Below are 18101 nucleotides of genomic sequence, written 5' to 3' on the forward strand. Positions count from 1 at the left end.
TAAGCCGCATACGCTGCGGATATAACGAATGCACGTGCATGGATTGAGGTGTCTTTTTAGTGATAAGATAAGTATATAAATATATTCGTAACCGTGTGGTGTCGTGTTGCCATTCCTGAATATGATTTTGTTCCAGTGGATATGTCTATCTTACCATCTAGAATCTAGATTCTAGAATACACATACATAAAACATAACAGCACTCCTACCAAATTCTCACGACTTGATTTTTATTACCTTGGTTACTTTATGCAATTGCCTAGGCCCTAGAGCAGAGTTGGCGAATCTATGACACGCGTGCCAAAGGTGGCACGTGAACAATTTACAAATTCATAGTATTTCACCATTCCGTATAGCTACGTATATTTAAGCTGGCAACATTACTGTTGATTTTATGTGTCAATGGCGGTGTATCTAACAAAGTTTGTTATCATTGGAGGCTATGTTTGTTATTGGTTACAATAATTATTATATCCTGCTGATGTTCGCCGTAGTAAGTGTCAGTGAAAACAGATGCATGCATTACATTTAATTTAATAAATCCTATTTAACATGGCTAGTGGAAATTAAAAAAAAAACAAACATTTTTTTAGAACCAAGCAAAGGGTTTGATGGACTGAGGAGTATGGCATTCTTAACGAAGGCAATAAAGCAGTGTGTATTTTGTATTTTGTGCAGTTGTGTGTGTTCTAAGTAAAACGGTATTAAGACACAAACCATAAATCACTCGCTGAGAAAATGAAGGACGAACAAAAAGAATTTATAGATCGGGAATTTAAAAATAAAAATATTCAATCAACAAACCTAGTGAAATGTATCGACAACCATTTTAATAAAACAGCTGCTTGTTATTTTGCCCCAAACATAATCGTTACAAATGAAAAACCGTTTAGTGATGGGAATATATGAAAAAAGCGTGATTAAAATTCTCCCACGATCTCTTTAAAATTTTTGAAAACAAGAAAAAAATTATTTAAATAATAAAAGATATGCCTTCGGCTAGATTCACAGTGAAAGATAGAATCTCAGCTTTTTCAGGTGAATTCTTAGAAACGTTTTTCTTCTTCTTTTTTTCCATGAAAAACTGCTCGGCACGTCAGACAGTCGAAAAATAATAATTGGGAAATTTTGGCACGCGCATGTAAAAATGTTCACCAACCCTGGCCTAGAGTAACCAAAGTAATACCAACGCAATAACCCAGCCCGATATATTCTACTCACGGTTGGTACAATAGACAATTCCGCAATCGACAAAACAATATTAATGGAAAACGGTTAAGTATAAAAGATGATATCCCAAAAGAGCTTGGTTGGTTCTTCAGCTCAAAACCGAAAGAATTATATCGCCAAGGAATTGAAAATTTAGGGGAAGATATTAATTTTATTAAATGAAATTGAAAGATATATCCTAGATTAAACTTAAATTTTTTTAACATACTGCACTATTTATGCGGTGATGTAATAATACAATTTTCCGTTTTTGTATACAATTCAAATAGTATGGTTTATTTTTTGAAAACTTGTTTTCATTTGTTCTTTATTCTCACATTATGAAAGAAATTAATAATTGATATTTTATTTTAGTATCATACGATTGTGTATATACCTACTATTTAGGTCAAAATAATACTACTTTCGATAAATCTATGTCACTGAGATAGTTTACCGTTATTCAATAAAATAAAACCCCTTTCTTCATTAGGCTCACGTACCAAAAATAGTGTTTCGAATCCTTCTGATATTAAATTCCGAATTCTGAGAGATTCAAAAAGTTTCAGAAGACATAAAAGAAGTCAAATAAAAGGATAGATCAATAAATCTCGGTAAACAAGGCACGGACATTTTTATTTTTCTATTCGGCGAGAAATGAATTTCGTGAAGACATCCCTCTCGAGATTCACTGGGCACGTGTTGATTCCAGGCATAGAAATATAAAAAAATATTAATTTTAACACTCACCTCCACTGGTTTTAGCATGGTAATAAAGGTAGTGAAACCTTTTTGACGACTGAGTATCATTTCTTACCATATTAATATAAAAATCCTCCCCACTCAATATTATTTTCGAGGTCTTAAGTACATACGCCGCAAAAAAAAAATTATTTAAAAAAAAAATCAAATCTACCCACTCTTACACAGGAAAATCTCTATATTAAGTATAAAAATATATGTCAAATAGTGTCAGTGGTGTAAACTAGAAAGATAAGGGGTCGTTTTAAAAAGTATCAAATAAATATAGATAATAATAATATTATATAAGGGGCACTAAACGTTCACACGGATGCCCTAAAACCCGCTAGGTAGACGAATTTATAAAGTTTGGTGGATGTACGTGGCATCAAAAAACTAGGGACCGAGAATAGTAGAGGGAGCTAAGGGAGGCCTTTATCCATCAGTGAATCGATCCCGCCTGATGATGATATATGGAGGTCAATGGCGAAAAGAATGTGAACGAATAAGAGATTGTATTGACTCGTAAAAAAATACTCACGAGAAATTATTACATAATTTTATTAATATTGTGACTAAACAACTAACTTTGTAAAATATTTTCCACCGTGGGAAAATTGAGTTAAATTATTAATCTTAATAAAAAGTCTAATTTTCTCATAAACTTGTTCCATATACGTCTACAGTATAAAAGCAATCTTGTTTACTGGTTAGGTATAATATATATTTAAGTAATACATTGTATTTGTAGGTAGGTATATTTATAAAATATATCCTTGGTGATTTTCAAATTTTGCACTGCGTCTTCCATGGCAAAATTGTTGCCTACATCTGGCCTATACGAATGAAGATTATGATCAAGAGTTATAAATGCATCTTTTGTCGTGCCACCCCTGACAGTCGCCCACATCAGGTTCTTCCATCTATTTACCCGGTAGAGATTTGGAACTTCACTTGTACCAACCACAGAGGCTTTTAAGCCGCAAAATGCGGCTTCGTCCTGTGCTACGAGTATATTTACCATCGATCTTTTATTGAATACAAAGTTGAGGAATTGTGTACTTTTGTCCTCTCATAATGTGGCCTAGGTACAGTGATGCTACGCAGAACTTCTCGGTCCGATTCGATTGAGAACGTTAACATTTATCACTCGGTCAGTCGAAATAATTTTGAGGATGCATTTATGCAGCTACATCCCGAAAGCCTCGCAAAAGCGAAAGCCGAAAGTTTTTTTTTTTAATTGCACAACATTTTTATAATTTAGAAAACAAACCCTCTTGGCTACGCCGCTGCAACATTACAGAGAATCTCAAGAAAGACAACAAATATTTTTCATAAACTGCACCCCGGGTGAATATAAAAATGAAACTTTGAAAGAAAAAAGAAAGAAAACACAGAATTCAAAGTGGAGCGTGTGCTTACTACTAGTGGTGACCTAGTCAAATGGTTACAAACGGAAATGCACATAAAGCGGGAAGCCGGAGAACGGAAACGATAAGCGACCTTAAAATAGGTCGGCTATTTTACTTGACATTAAATGGCGTCGGTGGTTTATTACCTTTACCGGCTTACCAAGAGCTACGATGTAATGCCAGCCATTGCGTAAACGCTGAAACCCGTAAATCCAAAACAACACCTTATTTATTTTTATTGCGAAGTGAATTTGACTTTTACTACGTAAAATAGACTAAACTCGTGAAAGTTAGTACCTACAACAACCACATATTATTTTATTCTGATTAAGGTGGATAATCACATTTCTAATTAAAATCGTAAGTATTTTTTAGGTAGATACCGACATACTATGAGACTACACAATATAAAAATATTATTTAATGTTGTACTATAAAATTAAATATGTAGTATAGATTTAAATATTAGATCAAGACTTTCCAATTAACTGAGGTAAGGCACAGTACCTAGGGCCTATGAACATTTTAGGGCCTTCGAACCCAATATTATGCCACTTATAATGCTAGCATTGTAACATTCTGCAGTTTATAATATTAATTGGCAGGGGCGTCTCAAGTGGGGGAGTTAGGAGCGCGAAACACTTGGTCAGCAAGATTTAGGGTCGGCAAAAGTTCGATTGAGTGAGTATTTGTATAGTTTGCTAGCATTGAAACATTTATGGTAAACAGTGCACCTTCTAATTATCCATGTTCATATTGCTTTAATTTATTTATGACAATTTAAATTTACTGAGTGATGACGTTTTCTCGAGGCGACCAAGGCCCAAGACCCACATTGGGTGGTGGTGGTAGGTTAGTATGTATTTAATAAGGGCTATAAGTAATTATTATCTGCTAACAAAGGTAAGTGCTTACAATAGTTTTGCGATACATAAATAACTACCTAACATAGATTTGCTACAGATAAGGTAAATAATTGCTTAATGATATTGTAATCCACCATGGATGACAGTCGATTTCGTCATTTAAAGTTTTAATACTTTGGACGCGGAAGACGCACACGGCGCGTAATGACCAGGCGGCCGATCGATGTAATTAACGTGCATTTTAAAGGGGGCAATTAAAATCTCATTATCTCTTCAGCAGCGAAAGCGTTAATTAACAAAATAAAATACTGAACTGATGAAAATTATTTATAAATTGTGCTAAACTATTTTCAAGTAGGTACTAACAAACCGCCCTTTGGCTTCGGACGAATACGGGAAGAAATCGCAAGAGAAAGGGGTAAAATGGAGTACACTATATTAGGTTAGATTACACAGCGAGCGTCTTGGGAAAAGTATTCAGTGAAGAACGCGTCTTCTTGGTTCGACAGGGTGAGCGAAACTGAATTCAAAATACTACTATTCAAAGCTCAAATGAGCGTGATCGGATTATGTGAACGCAGCTTAAGGGGACTCCTTATACCAGCAAAGGTACCTAGCGGAAAAATACGAAGCTTGCAATTTGAGACATTTTTTTGATAATTTATAATTTAATTAATTAATAAATATGTATCTGAAAACATTCAAAAGATTAAGCGATTAAGACGATTAACCGTATATCGAAATAGGTACCGAATCAGTTTTATTACCAATAACGCGCGAGTAGCATCCAAGTGGGTGCCGTCATAAAAAAGAGGATATTAGTACCTAGCTGAAATACTACATTATAATTCACTGTTCAATTAGTTATTTTGTTTCTTAGTTTCGATAACACCATTTAAAAATTCTCTTAAAGTTTCTCACCTTTGTAAGCAAACAAAATCCCTCTTTTGGGATAAGCTTTCTTGGACTTAGTCCTGAGGAGAACGTCCAGCGTCTCGCCCTGTGAATCCATTATAAAGGGATCCTCTACTTGTTCACATGAAGACAGCAAAGATTGTCCCGAAGTTCCATCCTGGATATTCAGAACATCCACACAGTCATCACCATCATACGGACCTATACCTAAAAAATAAAGTAGGTACACTGTACACTTAATTTATTATAACGTAATTAATTTTCAGAAAAAAAAACATTGGTTGGTTCACACAGGCTATGTCAAAATTTGGTTAACATATTTTATAGTCATATATTAGCTCTTGAGATAAAAACGATGTAACGCCGAGTGCAGTGTACGGGCGGCAGGATTTAAGGGACGGCAAAATACACAGAGAGTCATGTTGTGTGTTGCATACTAACTATGCATGAGAGTTGTATACAAATATACTAAGAAGTCTATGACTAAGAAGCTTTCTCTCAAAGTGTCAATAATGGTGCAGCGTCTTTTCATACATTATAATTATTATGTTTCTACAAAAATGTAATAATTGTATATAACAGGAGTGGCCACACTTTTTTTCTAAGATCGCTATTTACTAGCTGAAAAAAATATTTATGGCGATCGACTGAAATCACTTATAATTATATCATGCGAGAACAATAAAACCCATTTTTTTATAATACAAATATGTATTTTGAAAACAGATATTTTATACATATAAAAAATAACGATACAGAAACATCGATTTAACGACAATAATATATTTAAGTAATATTATTATGTCTTTCACTTCTAAAAAAAATAAGTAGGTACACATTAACTGTATCTAATTTAGACATTTTACCTGTATATTGAATATTAGAAATTTTGTAGTAGCCAAGTGACATGCAACCCTTCGCCAGGAAACATACGTAAAATAAATGCTATACAATATGAATTATCATTTAATTACATCAATAATCATATCACACCAAATTGCATCGCACAGCCATGTATTTTAAAATTTAAATAACCCTTGGGGAAAATAGCGCCGCAGGCGACTTTTTTACTATTCGAGAAAATTTGTGGTTTGTGTTATGTTTACGTCGAGTAGTTTTGACTCGTTTGAACAAGAAATAGTACAACATAATATTATTATGGCCGCGATCGACCAAAAATACCTTCACGATCGACGCACTGGCCATCCCTGGTATATAACGTGGAAATTAACCGACTCAATATGCCATTATTTTAGAAGTCTATTCACTCATTTAAATCGTTAAATAATGTAAGTACCTACTGAAAAATGACAAGATATATTTTTAAAACTTTTTGATGAGAATAAAAAATGATTTCAAGTACCGTATGTATAATACTTTCTCATATATTATTTTCATTTATTTTTTATTATTTACTAGCTGAAGTACCCGGCTATGCACAGGGTCGCTTCGTGGTTATATTTATCTTAGATATTTAAAAAATAATAAGAGGTAATTATTTTTTTAATATTACAATATCTGTGTAATACAATATGGCAATATGAAAATAATTTTAATAGGAGTAAAGGTCAAATAAAAGAACACTAAATTAAAATCGAATCCAAAATATGAAAACGTTATTAATGTTATTAATATGTACACAATTGGATAGAACGAACAAACAACAAACTTTGTATTTTATATAATACTAATTTAGAAACCTTTGCAGGTGTGCGCACAACAACTGACAAAAGTTTCATCGCAATCGGATGAATGGTATAAGAACGCATACCAATAGAAGAAGATAGAATAGAAGAAAAAGAAGAAAAAAATAGTTGTATCAATTTACAAACCTTCGCGGGCGTGCGCACGACAACTCACCAAAGTTTCATTTCAATCGGATGAATGGTATAGGAACGCATACGAATAAAAAGAAGAAGATAATTGTAATACTTCAGAAACCTTCGCGGGCGTCCGCACAACAACCGGTCAAAATTTCATTGCAATCGGATGAATGGCATAAGAACGCATACCAATAGAAGAAGATAGAATAGAAGAAAAAGAAGAAGAAAATAGTTGTATCAATTTACAAACCTTTGCGGGCGTGATAACAACACTTGATCAAAATTTCATTGAAATCGGATGAATGGTATAGGAACGCATACGAATAAAAGGAGGAGAAGATGGTTGTACTAATTCAGAAACCTTTGCGGGCGTGAGCACAACACTTGATCAAAATTTCATTGCAATAGGATGAATGGTATAGGACCGCATACGAATAGAAGATAGAATAGAAGAAGAAGATGGTTCTACTAATTCAGAAACATTCACGGGTGTTGGCACAATTACTGACGAAAATTTTATTACAATCGGATGAATGGAATAGGAACGTATACGAATAGAAGAATATAGAATAGAAGAAGCAGAAGATGGTTGTACTAATTCAGAAACCTTTGCGGGTGTTACCACAACAACTGACGAAGGTTTTATCGCAATCGGATGAATGGTATAGGGACCATACGAATAAAAGAAGATAGAATAAAGAAGATGAAGAAGAAGAAGATGGTTGTACTAATTCAGAAACCTTTGCGGCTGTTACCACATCAACTGAAAAAGGTTTCATCGCAATCGGATGAATGGTATAGAAATGCATACGGGACATACAGACAGACAGACAAACAGACATACAGGCATTTATCTTTATATATAAGATATAGCCTATACTCTTTGCGTAAGTGCAAGCAATAAGTTGACAAAGTTTTATCGCAATCGGATGAACGGTATGGCAGCGCATAAAACACGAACAAACAAACACATATTTATTTTTATACTAGCTGAAGTACCCGGCTTCGCACGGGGTCGCTTCGTGGTTATATTTATCTTAGATATTTGAAAAATAATAAGAGGTAATTATTTCTTTAATATTAAAATATCTGTGTAATACAATATGGCAATATGAAAATAATTATAATAGGAGTAAAGGTCAAACATAAGAACACTAAATTAAAATCGAATCCAAAATATGAAAACGTTATTAATGTTATAAATATGTAGTAAAAAAAAATCAAAATTGGATGGAACAAACAAACAACAAACTTTGTATGTTATATAATAATAATTTAGAAACCGCACACAACTGACAAAAGTTTCATCGCAATCGGATGAATGGTATAGGAACGCATACGAATAGTAGAAGAAGATGATTTTCTAATTCAGAAACCTTCGTGGGCATGCGCATGACAACTCACCAAAGTTTCATTGCAATCGGATTAATGGTATAGGAACGCATACGAATAGAAGAAGAAGAAGATGGTTGTACTAATTCAAAAACCTTCCCGGGCTTGCGCACAACAACTGGTCAAAATTTCATCACAATCGGATGAATGGCATAAGAACGCATACAAATAGAAGAAGAAAAAGATGATTGTAGTAATTCAGAAACCTTTGCGGGCAAGGGCACAACAACTCACCAAAGTTTCATTGCAATCGGATGAATGGTATAGGAACGCATACGAATAGAAGATAGAATAGAAGAAGAAGATGGTTGTACCAATTCAGAAACCTTCGCGGGTGTTGGCACAATTACTGACGAAAAATTTGTTGCAATCGGATGAATGGAATAGAAACGCATACGAATAGAAGAATATAGAATAGAAGAAGAAGAAGATAGTTGTACTAATTCAAAAACCATTGCGGGTGTTACCACAACAACTGACGAAGGTTTCATCGCAATCGGATAAATGGTATAGGGACCATACGAATAAAAGAAGATAGAACGAAGAAGAAGAAGAAGATGGTTGTACTAATTCAGAAACCTTCGCGGGTGTAGGCACAATTACTAACGAAAATTTTATTGCAATCGGATGAATGGAATAGGAACGCATACGAATAGAAGAATATAGAATAGAAGAAGAAGAAGATGGTTGTACTAATTAAAAAACCATTGCGGGTGTTACCACAACAACTGATGAAGGTTTCATTGCAATCGGATGAATGGTATAGGGACCATACGAATAAAAGAAGATAGAATGAAGAAGAAGAAGATAGTTGTACTAATTCAGAAACCTTTGCGGGTGTTGGCACAATTACTGACGAAAATTTTATTGCAATCGGATGAATGGAATAGGAACGCATACGAATAGAAGAATATAGAATAGAAGAAGAAGAAGAAGAAGAAGAAGAAGAAGAAGAAGAAGATGGTTGTACTAATTCAAAAACCATTGCGGGTGTTACCACAACAACTGATGAAGGTTTCATCGCAATCGGATGAATGGTATAGGGACCATACGAATAAAAGAAGATAGAATGAAGAAGAAGAAGAAGAAGATGATGATTTTTCTAATTTAGAAACCTTCATGGGTGTGCATACAACCACTTGCCAAAATTTCATTGCAATCGGATGAATGGTATAGGAACCATACGAATAAAAGAAGATAGAATGAAGAAGAAGAAGAAGATGATGATTTTTCTAATTCAGAAACCTTTATGGGTATGCATACAACCACTTACCAAAATTTCATTGCAATCGGATGAATGGTATAGGAACGCATACGGGACAGACACACAGACAGACAGACATACAGACAGACAGACATTCATTTTTATATATTAGTATAGCCTATACTCTTCCCGCAAGTGCAAGCAATAAGTTTACAAAGTTTTATCGCAATCGGATGAACGGTATGGCTGCGCATTAAATACGAACAAACAAACACACAAACACACAAATATTAATTTTTATATATTAGATATGTTTTAGGAAGTGGTAGTGGCAACGACCCTTGGCGCGGCCCTGAGTAAAAATGCGATAACCTCATAATATAATATTAAGTCGACATTGATGTCATGTGCGAAGAAAGACCTATTGATTCAATTAGCAATGGTTGGTACAACGTCTTTACATTTTCTGATATTTTACAAGGTAGTGTATTTATAGAAAACATTTTTTTAAATTTCCAATGTCGATTCAATAGACGTCTTCTAAAAGAAGCCTCGAATCTTGGAGATAAAACATGAGTTCTTACTTCTAAGAGAGAGGTCAAGAAGAGATATCCGGACCCTCTGTCCTCGAGGAGCTCGTAGAAGCCAACGGCAGCTTTCTTCCCCGACGTAGAAATGGGGATATCCTGGAGTGTGAATGAAACCTTCTCCCACAGTCACCTCCTCGTTGCAGAACTTGGTGACTCGAGAATCTGTTAAAAAAATAGTTACACATACATTAGAACTGTTAGTATTTATATTATTGCTGAATTGATACAAATAACTTGGAAAATCTTCAGAAACATACATATTAAAAAAAAAACCTTAAAAAATCTTTGACTAAGTGACGTTCGAATATTTTATTACGTTTTTTACTTGACGGGCGAGACCGAGAGAGGCGAGAAAGATTTCAAAATAATTTAAGTAATTGTATATATCTGAGGTGTTTTCAAATTATGTATGTTCAATAAAGAATGTTACATTCTTGAATCTTATGAATTATTCATTAAATAAAAAAATAGTAATTTAATTAATAATAGTAATTTATTTAATATTATCACGCCGTACCATGCATACTACTATGCTATATTGCGCTATATAACAATATTTATAGGGATATACTCGTAGCTTAAGGCGATACTTCAGTGAAACGGAAAATAATTTTCAACTATAGGCGCGACGAAATTTAGGACTCGCTGGCACTCGGAGACCGAACGTCGAGGTGTGAATACGTCAATTTGTTTCGTGATGGAGACGAGGGTATTAATTCTTAAATCGTGTAAAGATGACTAAAAACGTTACCCATTTACTTTAAAAATAAAACATGTCAATGAATATATTATTATTATTGTTACTAATAGAACAATAAACAGAACATTAAATGGACGCATGTTGGATTTTATATGACAAATTATATTTCGTTCGGCATGCGTCATTTGCACCCGCGACCCGCAATCCACGCATCGCCTAGCCACGATCTTTTTAGACCATGCCTCAACTGAGGTATAGTCTTAATTAATGAGTCCGTAGGTATCTACATATTATTATATTGTATTACATAATAGATATTTATGCATTTGAAAAATTATTATGATAGTATTTTCTTCCCTACAGTAATAATCAATCATCCCGAATGGTTATAGATTAATAGCAAACAAACATGAACGATCAATTCAAGAACGACCACTCTTTGTCTCTATTAGTGTGGATAAGGCTTTTAACAGCCCTCGACTTCCAAATTTATATTCCGTGTAAGCGAACCCTAACCCTCATTCCACTGCCGTCTCGCGAATCTCAGACTCACCATATTGACCAAATAAACCTCCCCTATCCATTGTTTTATCGAGGCAATTTATCACAATAGCAGCTTTTACGATTTCTCTGAGCACTGTATTGATAGGCGATGAATAATAGTCGAATGGGTAGACAGACGTTTTTGGTAATATAAACAGGATTGAAATAATATCATCGTGATAGTACTTGCCATGACATAAAACGACAATATATGTGATGAAATTATCCACAACGCCATTTTATAATGACTAGAGTTATTAAAATCAAACGCATGAAAGTGCAAATCACATGACGAAGTATGAAATTTAATATCGATGTGTTAGTGGACAGTTGTCGTATATCCGGTTTTCTATTTTTTCAAATTTAAAAGATTCGAATCGATTGATAATCGAAGGCGTAATAATTGAATGAGATAATATTATTGTATATGTTACGCCGAATGTGCGAAATTGACTATTACATGAAATGAGCAAAAATTTTGCCTACATCATGAAAAATTCAAGCCCGTTCATGAATTTGGCAAAATATCTGCCAAGCGCGTGAATTCGGCAGTATTTTTTCTACCTAGTTCATGCATTGGGCAAATTAGATAGTAGCGCTACGGTGGTGTTTTTTGCAACTAATCAAACTAACCAAATGTGTCAAATATCATTGATTATATAAAAATATACCAATCAATAACTACAATGACGTTCATATCCATTTACTATGCACAAAAAAAATCTAGAACTATAGTATGATAACGGAAGAATTTTATTAAAAGGTATTTTCGCGATTTGATTCGTTCTTGGGTATCAATCGTGCAATGGTCGATTGTTTGTTTGTGATAGTATGATTTGATAGTTTGTTGACATGCATTGGCATCGTGTTCTGATATATTCTAAAAGTTTAAAATGTCTAGCTAGTCGGGAAGTTAGTTAAAAATCGATTGCAAGATTTGTACTGGACAAAAAACCACCGGACAAATAAGAATACGAGCTAATAAAAACGTTGTAAAATGTGTAAGAAAAACAGAATAACGTTGCAGATAAATTACAGAAATAGACAAGATATTTCCTGCGAGAGGTAATAAGACCGTTTGTTTGTATATTCTAATATAATATTAGTAATTGCAATGTTATACTTGGGGTGTTCATAATATATTTACATGCCATGGCATATTTACTACATCTTTACAACATTATAGCATGTAATTTTAGCATTGTAATAAACAAGGCTTTCATGAAAGCTTCCTGAATAACAGCAGTGATCACGTCTCGACATCTCTTCGGCAATTTCTGAAGGTCTACTGCAGGGGTTTTCAATAGCGTGCCCGCTACAAAATATTCATAAACGAAAGAAAGAGAAATATATCGTAATTTCGAAATAATTTCATTTTTAAAATCTGTTAAAAATAGCAAGCAGGTAACTGTATTTATGGACATTTGACAATTTAGATATATTTAGTATTATAAAATTTGAGTATAAGTGCCCGAATAAATCTGTGTACCCACTGATGTCAAAATATGGGATATTTTTTCTACGGTTGAAATCTTCCCAAGTTTGAGATTTCGTCTTATTTCCCTCAAATATTGGCAATATTGATAAAAAATAATATTTTTATTCTAATTGCTGACGTATTTTGTTCATATTAAAGAAGTTGGGCGATTTTGCTTATGGATGATCATTAACACTTTACAAAAAATGTGCTGGTACAATTCAACAACGTTCCTTTTGTAAAACTTGTTCAAGCAAAAGACAAAGATGATGAACATAATATATTATACTTGTGTAATAGTGAGTAAAGTGGATGTTGTTTTATAAATTCTTAAGGTGGTGTAAATCTTACTATATATATTTCCAGTTTGTATTTTTATCACACTTGTTGTTTAATGGTTCTATATTAAATATGCTATATATATATATGTGTATATTATATTTAGAGAATACCTATCTATTATTTTATTATTTTTCATGTCATGTTATGAACGTCTTTAACTTATAATTTGTAATGTTAACAATTGATTAAAAACATATTTTGTAATGGGAAAGTTTTCAGACGAGCCAAGAGAACGTATAGCTACTATCAAGCGCTGATGCAACAATGGGAACTATGATTTACATCAGCTTGTTCAGGGAAAGACAGACGACAACATATTATGCGTAAGTGGCTCAATTTCAAGTAAGTGATCTGATACAACTGGCCCAGGATAAGGAGATGTACTGCGAATTTATTGGTTTATAACCTTCGATAAAAGACGGTGCCAAATGAATAAGATTATATTTTCAAAAATACATAAGTATGTACCTAATTCGGAAAACATTTGCAACAATTAGCATCTTCTGGAATTAAAATTAAGGATGGTCCATTGCAAGTAAGTGCAATCTGCCCACTACCCTTATTCTCATTCATAAATAAATGTACTCTTATTCAAAAACCAGTTAAGAACCTCTGTTACAATATGCTAACACGACTGTAAGTATGTGGCTATAACTACAATACAAAATGATAAATTGTTCACAAACATTGGGCTACCTTAACATCAAAATAACATTATGAAGCTTTTATTGCTGAAAAATATCTAATAAAATTATTCATAACGCGTAATTTGAACAGTATTTATTCGAGGAAAAGTCGTTTTGGAGTCAAAGCTTCTGTATTCCACAGAGCGAAACACTTTTAACGGTGGTCGTGTTCTCAATAACGGAAAAACAAAGAGGTCATCCCCGGAATATAAATTATACTTAACTAAATCTCGTCCCACTATGAATGATTATTTTTATTTATTCGATAAATTGTTGCAACTTTGTTATTAATTCTACGTAGATACCTAATTATAATATAAAGAATATGCTGTAGGTACACGTTTATGATGTTGTGGTAATGCAACAAAATCATTTATTCTAAGCAACACAATGATATCTCTTGTAATATTCCCTTTGCACATGTTATTCAAACTATGCTCGGAAAATGGTACGTATCACAATTTATTGTGATCGCGTTGTTCGTGGAGCATTTCACCGTGAAGTAAGTTGTACGTAGAGTTGGATATTTCCCGAGAAAATCTCAATCTCGATATTCGGGATTTCCAGAAAAGAATTCTCGAGAATTCTCGAGATATCGGGAAATTTAAAAAAACTGTAAAAATCCTAAAATCGGTGTAAAAACAGACAAATTCCAAAAAAATATGATTTTTTTTATCTATGTAAGAAGACAAACAAAATAGAAATAGGAAAACAAAAATAATTCATAACATTACTTATTAAAATAGAATTTCAAAAAACACAGACTATCAATCGCTACGTCTGACAACTGCGTAAGCTTTTGGGACACAGAATTCCCTGATGTTGCAAAAATTGCGCTCATTTTGAGTCGACGTTGGCTTAATTGTGATATGTCCACTTTTTTCATATAGAAAATCGTTTTTCAATTAATATTTGATAATAAATAAATCCCGAATCCCGAGAAAAGTTTCTCGAGATCCGGGATTTTCCGAAATATTAAAAATTTTAATTCTCGAGATTCGGGATGGGAAATCTCGAAAATTTCTCGAGAATTCCCGAAACCCAACTCTAGTTGTCCCTATGTTACAAAACCTCAAACAAAGTATTTTGTAACAATAAAGGGTGATTTGTATCAATATGTAGTGCGATTTAATTTACATTGCAAACATTGTATTAATTAAAATCAAACACAACACTATGTAGTGTTCATCCTACACCCTATAAAAACAACTACGACAGGTATGGTTTAGTTAACGTTTTTTTAAACTTGAATTAGTGTTTATACGTGTTTTACAACAAATAATTTTAACTTTCAACTAATTCGTACTATCGGAACGTATGAACGTAAAACATGTAGGTGCCTTCCCTTACGGTCTACTGTAAGATTTATTAACAAACTATGAGTAATTCAACGTGACATGGAAAGGTGTGCTGGACATAACACAAAAATAACCATTTAAGTTAAACCCCGCCCCGCACCACACTCGGTCTTAATCGGTATCACGGGACCCTACAGCGGCGATGTGAAGCATCTATTTCAATATCGGTAGTATAGTGATAAGTGTCCCCGCCTGTCACAAAAAGAACCAACGGATAAGCAGGTAGACAAGAGCACGTGATGTCATAGAGGTTGCAATTTTTTTTTTGAAATGATAATGGGATGGACATTTCACTCGGCGTGCGGATAACCGCTGGGAAAATGTAGTCATAGTCAAAGATATTCGTTTAAAATATCTACACGTTATGAATAACTCAGGTATTGAGGTATCGCGAAATTATAACAAAATTCATTTCACAAACATCTCTATCATAGTGTAGATTTACCTAGGAATTGTAATACCGGTATTTCAAAACCGGTATCCTAGTATTTTTCGATACCGAAATACCGGTTTTAATAATCAGAGAATACCGATATATTCTTTATTGAATGTAGAAACCAAATATATTAATTAACATAGCATCTCTACCATATCTCGTTTTACCTATTTTTAAAGGCTTACATAATATTATACGTAGATAGGTATCTACATATTTAGATATGTTTGCTATAAATATTAATATTTTAAAGAGATTTTATATCTATATTTATTGGTAAATAAATACCTACTTTTGTTTTCTCCATAATATATTTCAACAATACCGGTATTCAATAGGAAATACCGAAATACCGGTATTGTTATTTTCATTCGGTATTGCAATCCCTAGTTTTACCATATAAATTTTAATTAAAAAATACACTAAAATTATTATGATATTTTCCGAGAACTATGCATGATTAACCAAAAATTCTTAGATAGATATACGATATACCTAACATATTATTATGACTTCAGATGTACAAGACATAATGATATATGTACCTATTTATGAAACTTTACACATAAGTCATAGCATAACATTTTGTCTACAGTACCTAAGTTTCCGAAACAGATTGGAATATCATTTGATTTATAGTAAGTTGCTAAATATTATTTGTATTTGTTAAACTTCTACTGTAAATTAATTCAAATCATGAGTGCCACAGTTTAATTTATTGGGGGACGATACCAATTGTTTATTCCACGTCTACTTGCCTTTAGATGAGTACAACTTACAACAAAACTATATTTTAATGAACACGTGTCCTATCGGCTTCCCGTTTCGTCAGACACGTGTCTTCGATGTTTCGATAGCCATGGTAATAAATAATAATACGTTGTTTTCTATACCAACAATACAAAGTGATTCATCAAGTTTGCTTCCCCCCATATGAATTAATTACTTTAAAATGTTAATATCCTGTCCAAAGTTTCGTGTACCCACGTACTTTGATGTAGAATATTATTATGTGTAATTAATGAGTTTTTTTTAACCTAATACTAGGGAATCCAATCCCGAGCCAAAATTCTGATCCCGGGATTTTGGGATTACAATTTGACAATCCCGGGATCCCGGGACTGGTCCCGGGATTGGGATTTTTTTTCCATTGTTAATATAAAATTTTTATATTTACAAATAACATTGATAAAATCGGTCAAAAATAAATCTAATGTAATTTATACTATTTAAGACATTTATTGTTAATATTGTATACGTTAAATCTTGGAAATACACAAGTTTAATGGAGTAAATAATATTGTAATATAAATAATAATGTGAATTTAATATGAGATTGCTATTTCTGATAGTAAAGACATAATGAATAGATCAGCGAGATTTAAAATAGTAAAGCAAATAATCATGGCGTACTTATGGCTTTTCCGCTTCATAAATCTAATTAGTCAGCCAAATATAAAACTGCAGTAAAACGTATGATATCATGGTGGAATTACTTTGTTAAAAGTGCGAAGCATTGTTTTTTTACCAATCTTTCTCATTTTTAATAATCTATGTGAAAAAATAAAATGAATCGGCAACCTACACATCAAACTTCATTCAAACTCAGTTTATTTCTAATGTAGTTATTTTGTATTAAAAGTATTTTTTCTGTTATATTTTCGATAAAAATTGATAAAAAAATCAATCCCGAAATCCCGGGATTATGTTTATCAATCCCGGGATTCATAGGTATCGAAAATAGCTCGGGATCCCGGGATCCCGAATCCCGGGATCCCGGGATTGGATTCCCTACCTAATACTAAGCATTAACATTCAATATATCATATTTTTCGATGGGGAGACTACCTTAATCATCAGTCAAACTCCAAAACCGGATTTTATCATTAATTTTGTTTTCTTTTCGAAGAATTAATATCAATGAGGTGAACTTCCGAAAATGATCAACAAACGCTACCTGCATAAAAGCTATTAAATTTCATGCCGAAAAAACGTATTTTTCGGCCAATTTTTCATTCTATAACTTTTTTACTGTACGAAATTAATTCGGCCATTGCCCACTGAAGAAGGAAGCCGATACATTACACGACTGGTCCTACTTTTCGCCCCTCCCGTTATCTATTGATGACTTGTCATTGCCTATAAAGTGCTCATACTAACGCGCCTGTCGTGTTCACTTACTAGTATTCTTAGTTTCAGATTTCTTTCAGACTATTTTAACGTATCTTGGAGACCTTGGAGTTCATCTGATTTAGTGGTTATGTGTTATTAATAATTGGAAGTGACGATCAAAGTAAGTAAACTTCTTCTGTGTATAATAATATCATAATATACTAGGACGTTTGTCAATGTGACAGTCGATTCTAAACGACAATAACTAATAACTCATTTATATTCTTCAGTCATT

The 18101-nt window shown here is 33.2% G+C and overlaps 1 protein-coding gene across 2 annotated transcripts in view; it reads right to left on the minus strand.

The window, feature by feature from the left end:
* LOC147066206 (uncharacterized) overlaps positions 1-18101 on the minus strand; it is a 215554-nt gene that overhangs the window by 91858 nt on the left and 105595 nt on the right. For both annotated transcript variants that reach the window (XM_085955879.1, XM_085955878.1), the window contains 2 exons: positions 10147-10314; positions 5150-5350 (listed from right to left, as the gene is read on the minus strand). In XM_085955879.1, the coding sequence (XP_085812005.1) occupies positions 5150-5350; positions 10147-10314 (369 nt within the window). The remainder of the gene's footprint in view (positions 1-5149; positions 5351-10146; positions 10315-18101) is intronic.

Source organism: Rhyacophila brunnea, unplaced genomic scaffold, assembly GCF_057557595.1.
Source record: "Rhyacophila brunnea isolate RB1 unplaced genomic scaffold, BYU_Rbru_1.0 scaffold_5, whole genome shotgun sequence".
Lineage (NCBI taxonomy): Eukaryota > Metazoa > Arthropoda > Insecta > Trichoptera > Rhyacophilidae > Rhyacophila > Rhyacophila brunnea.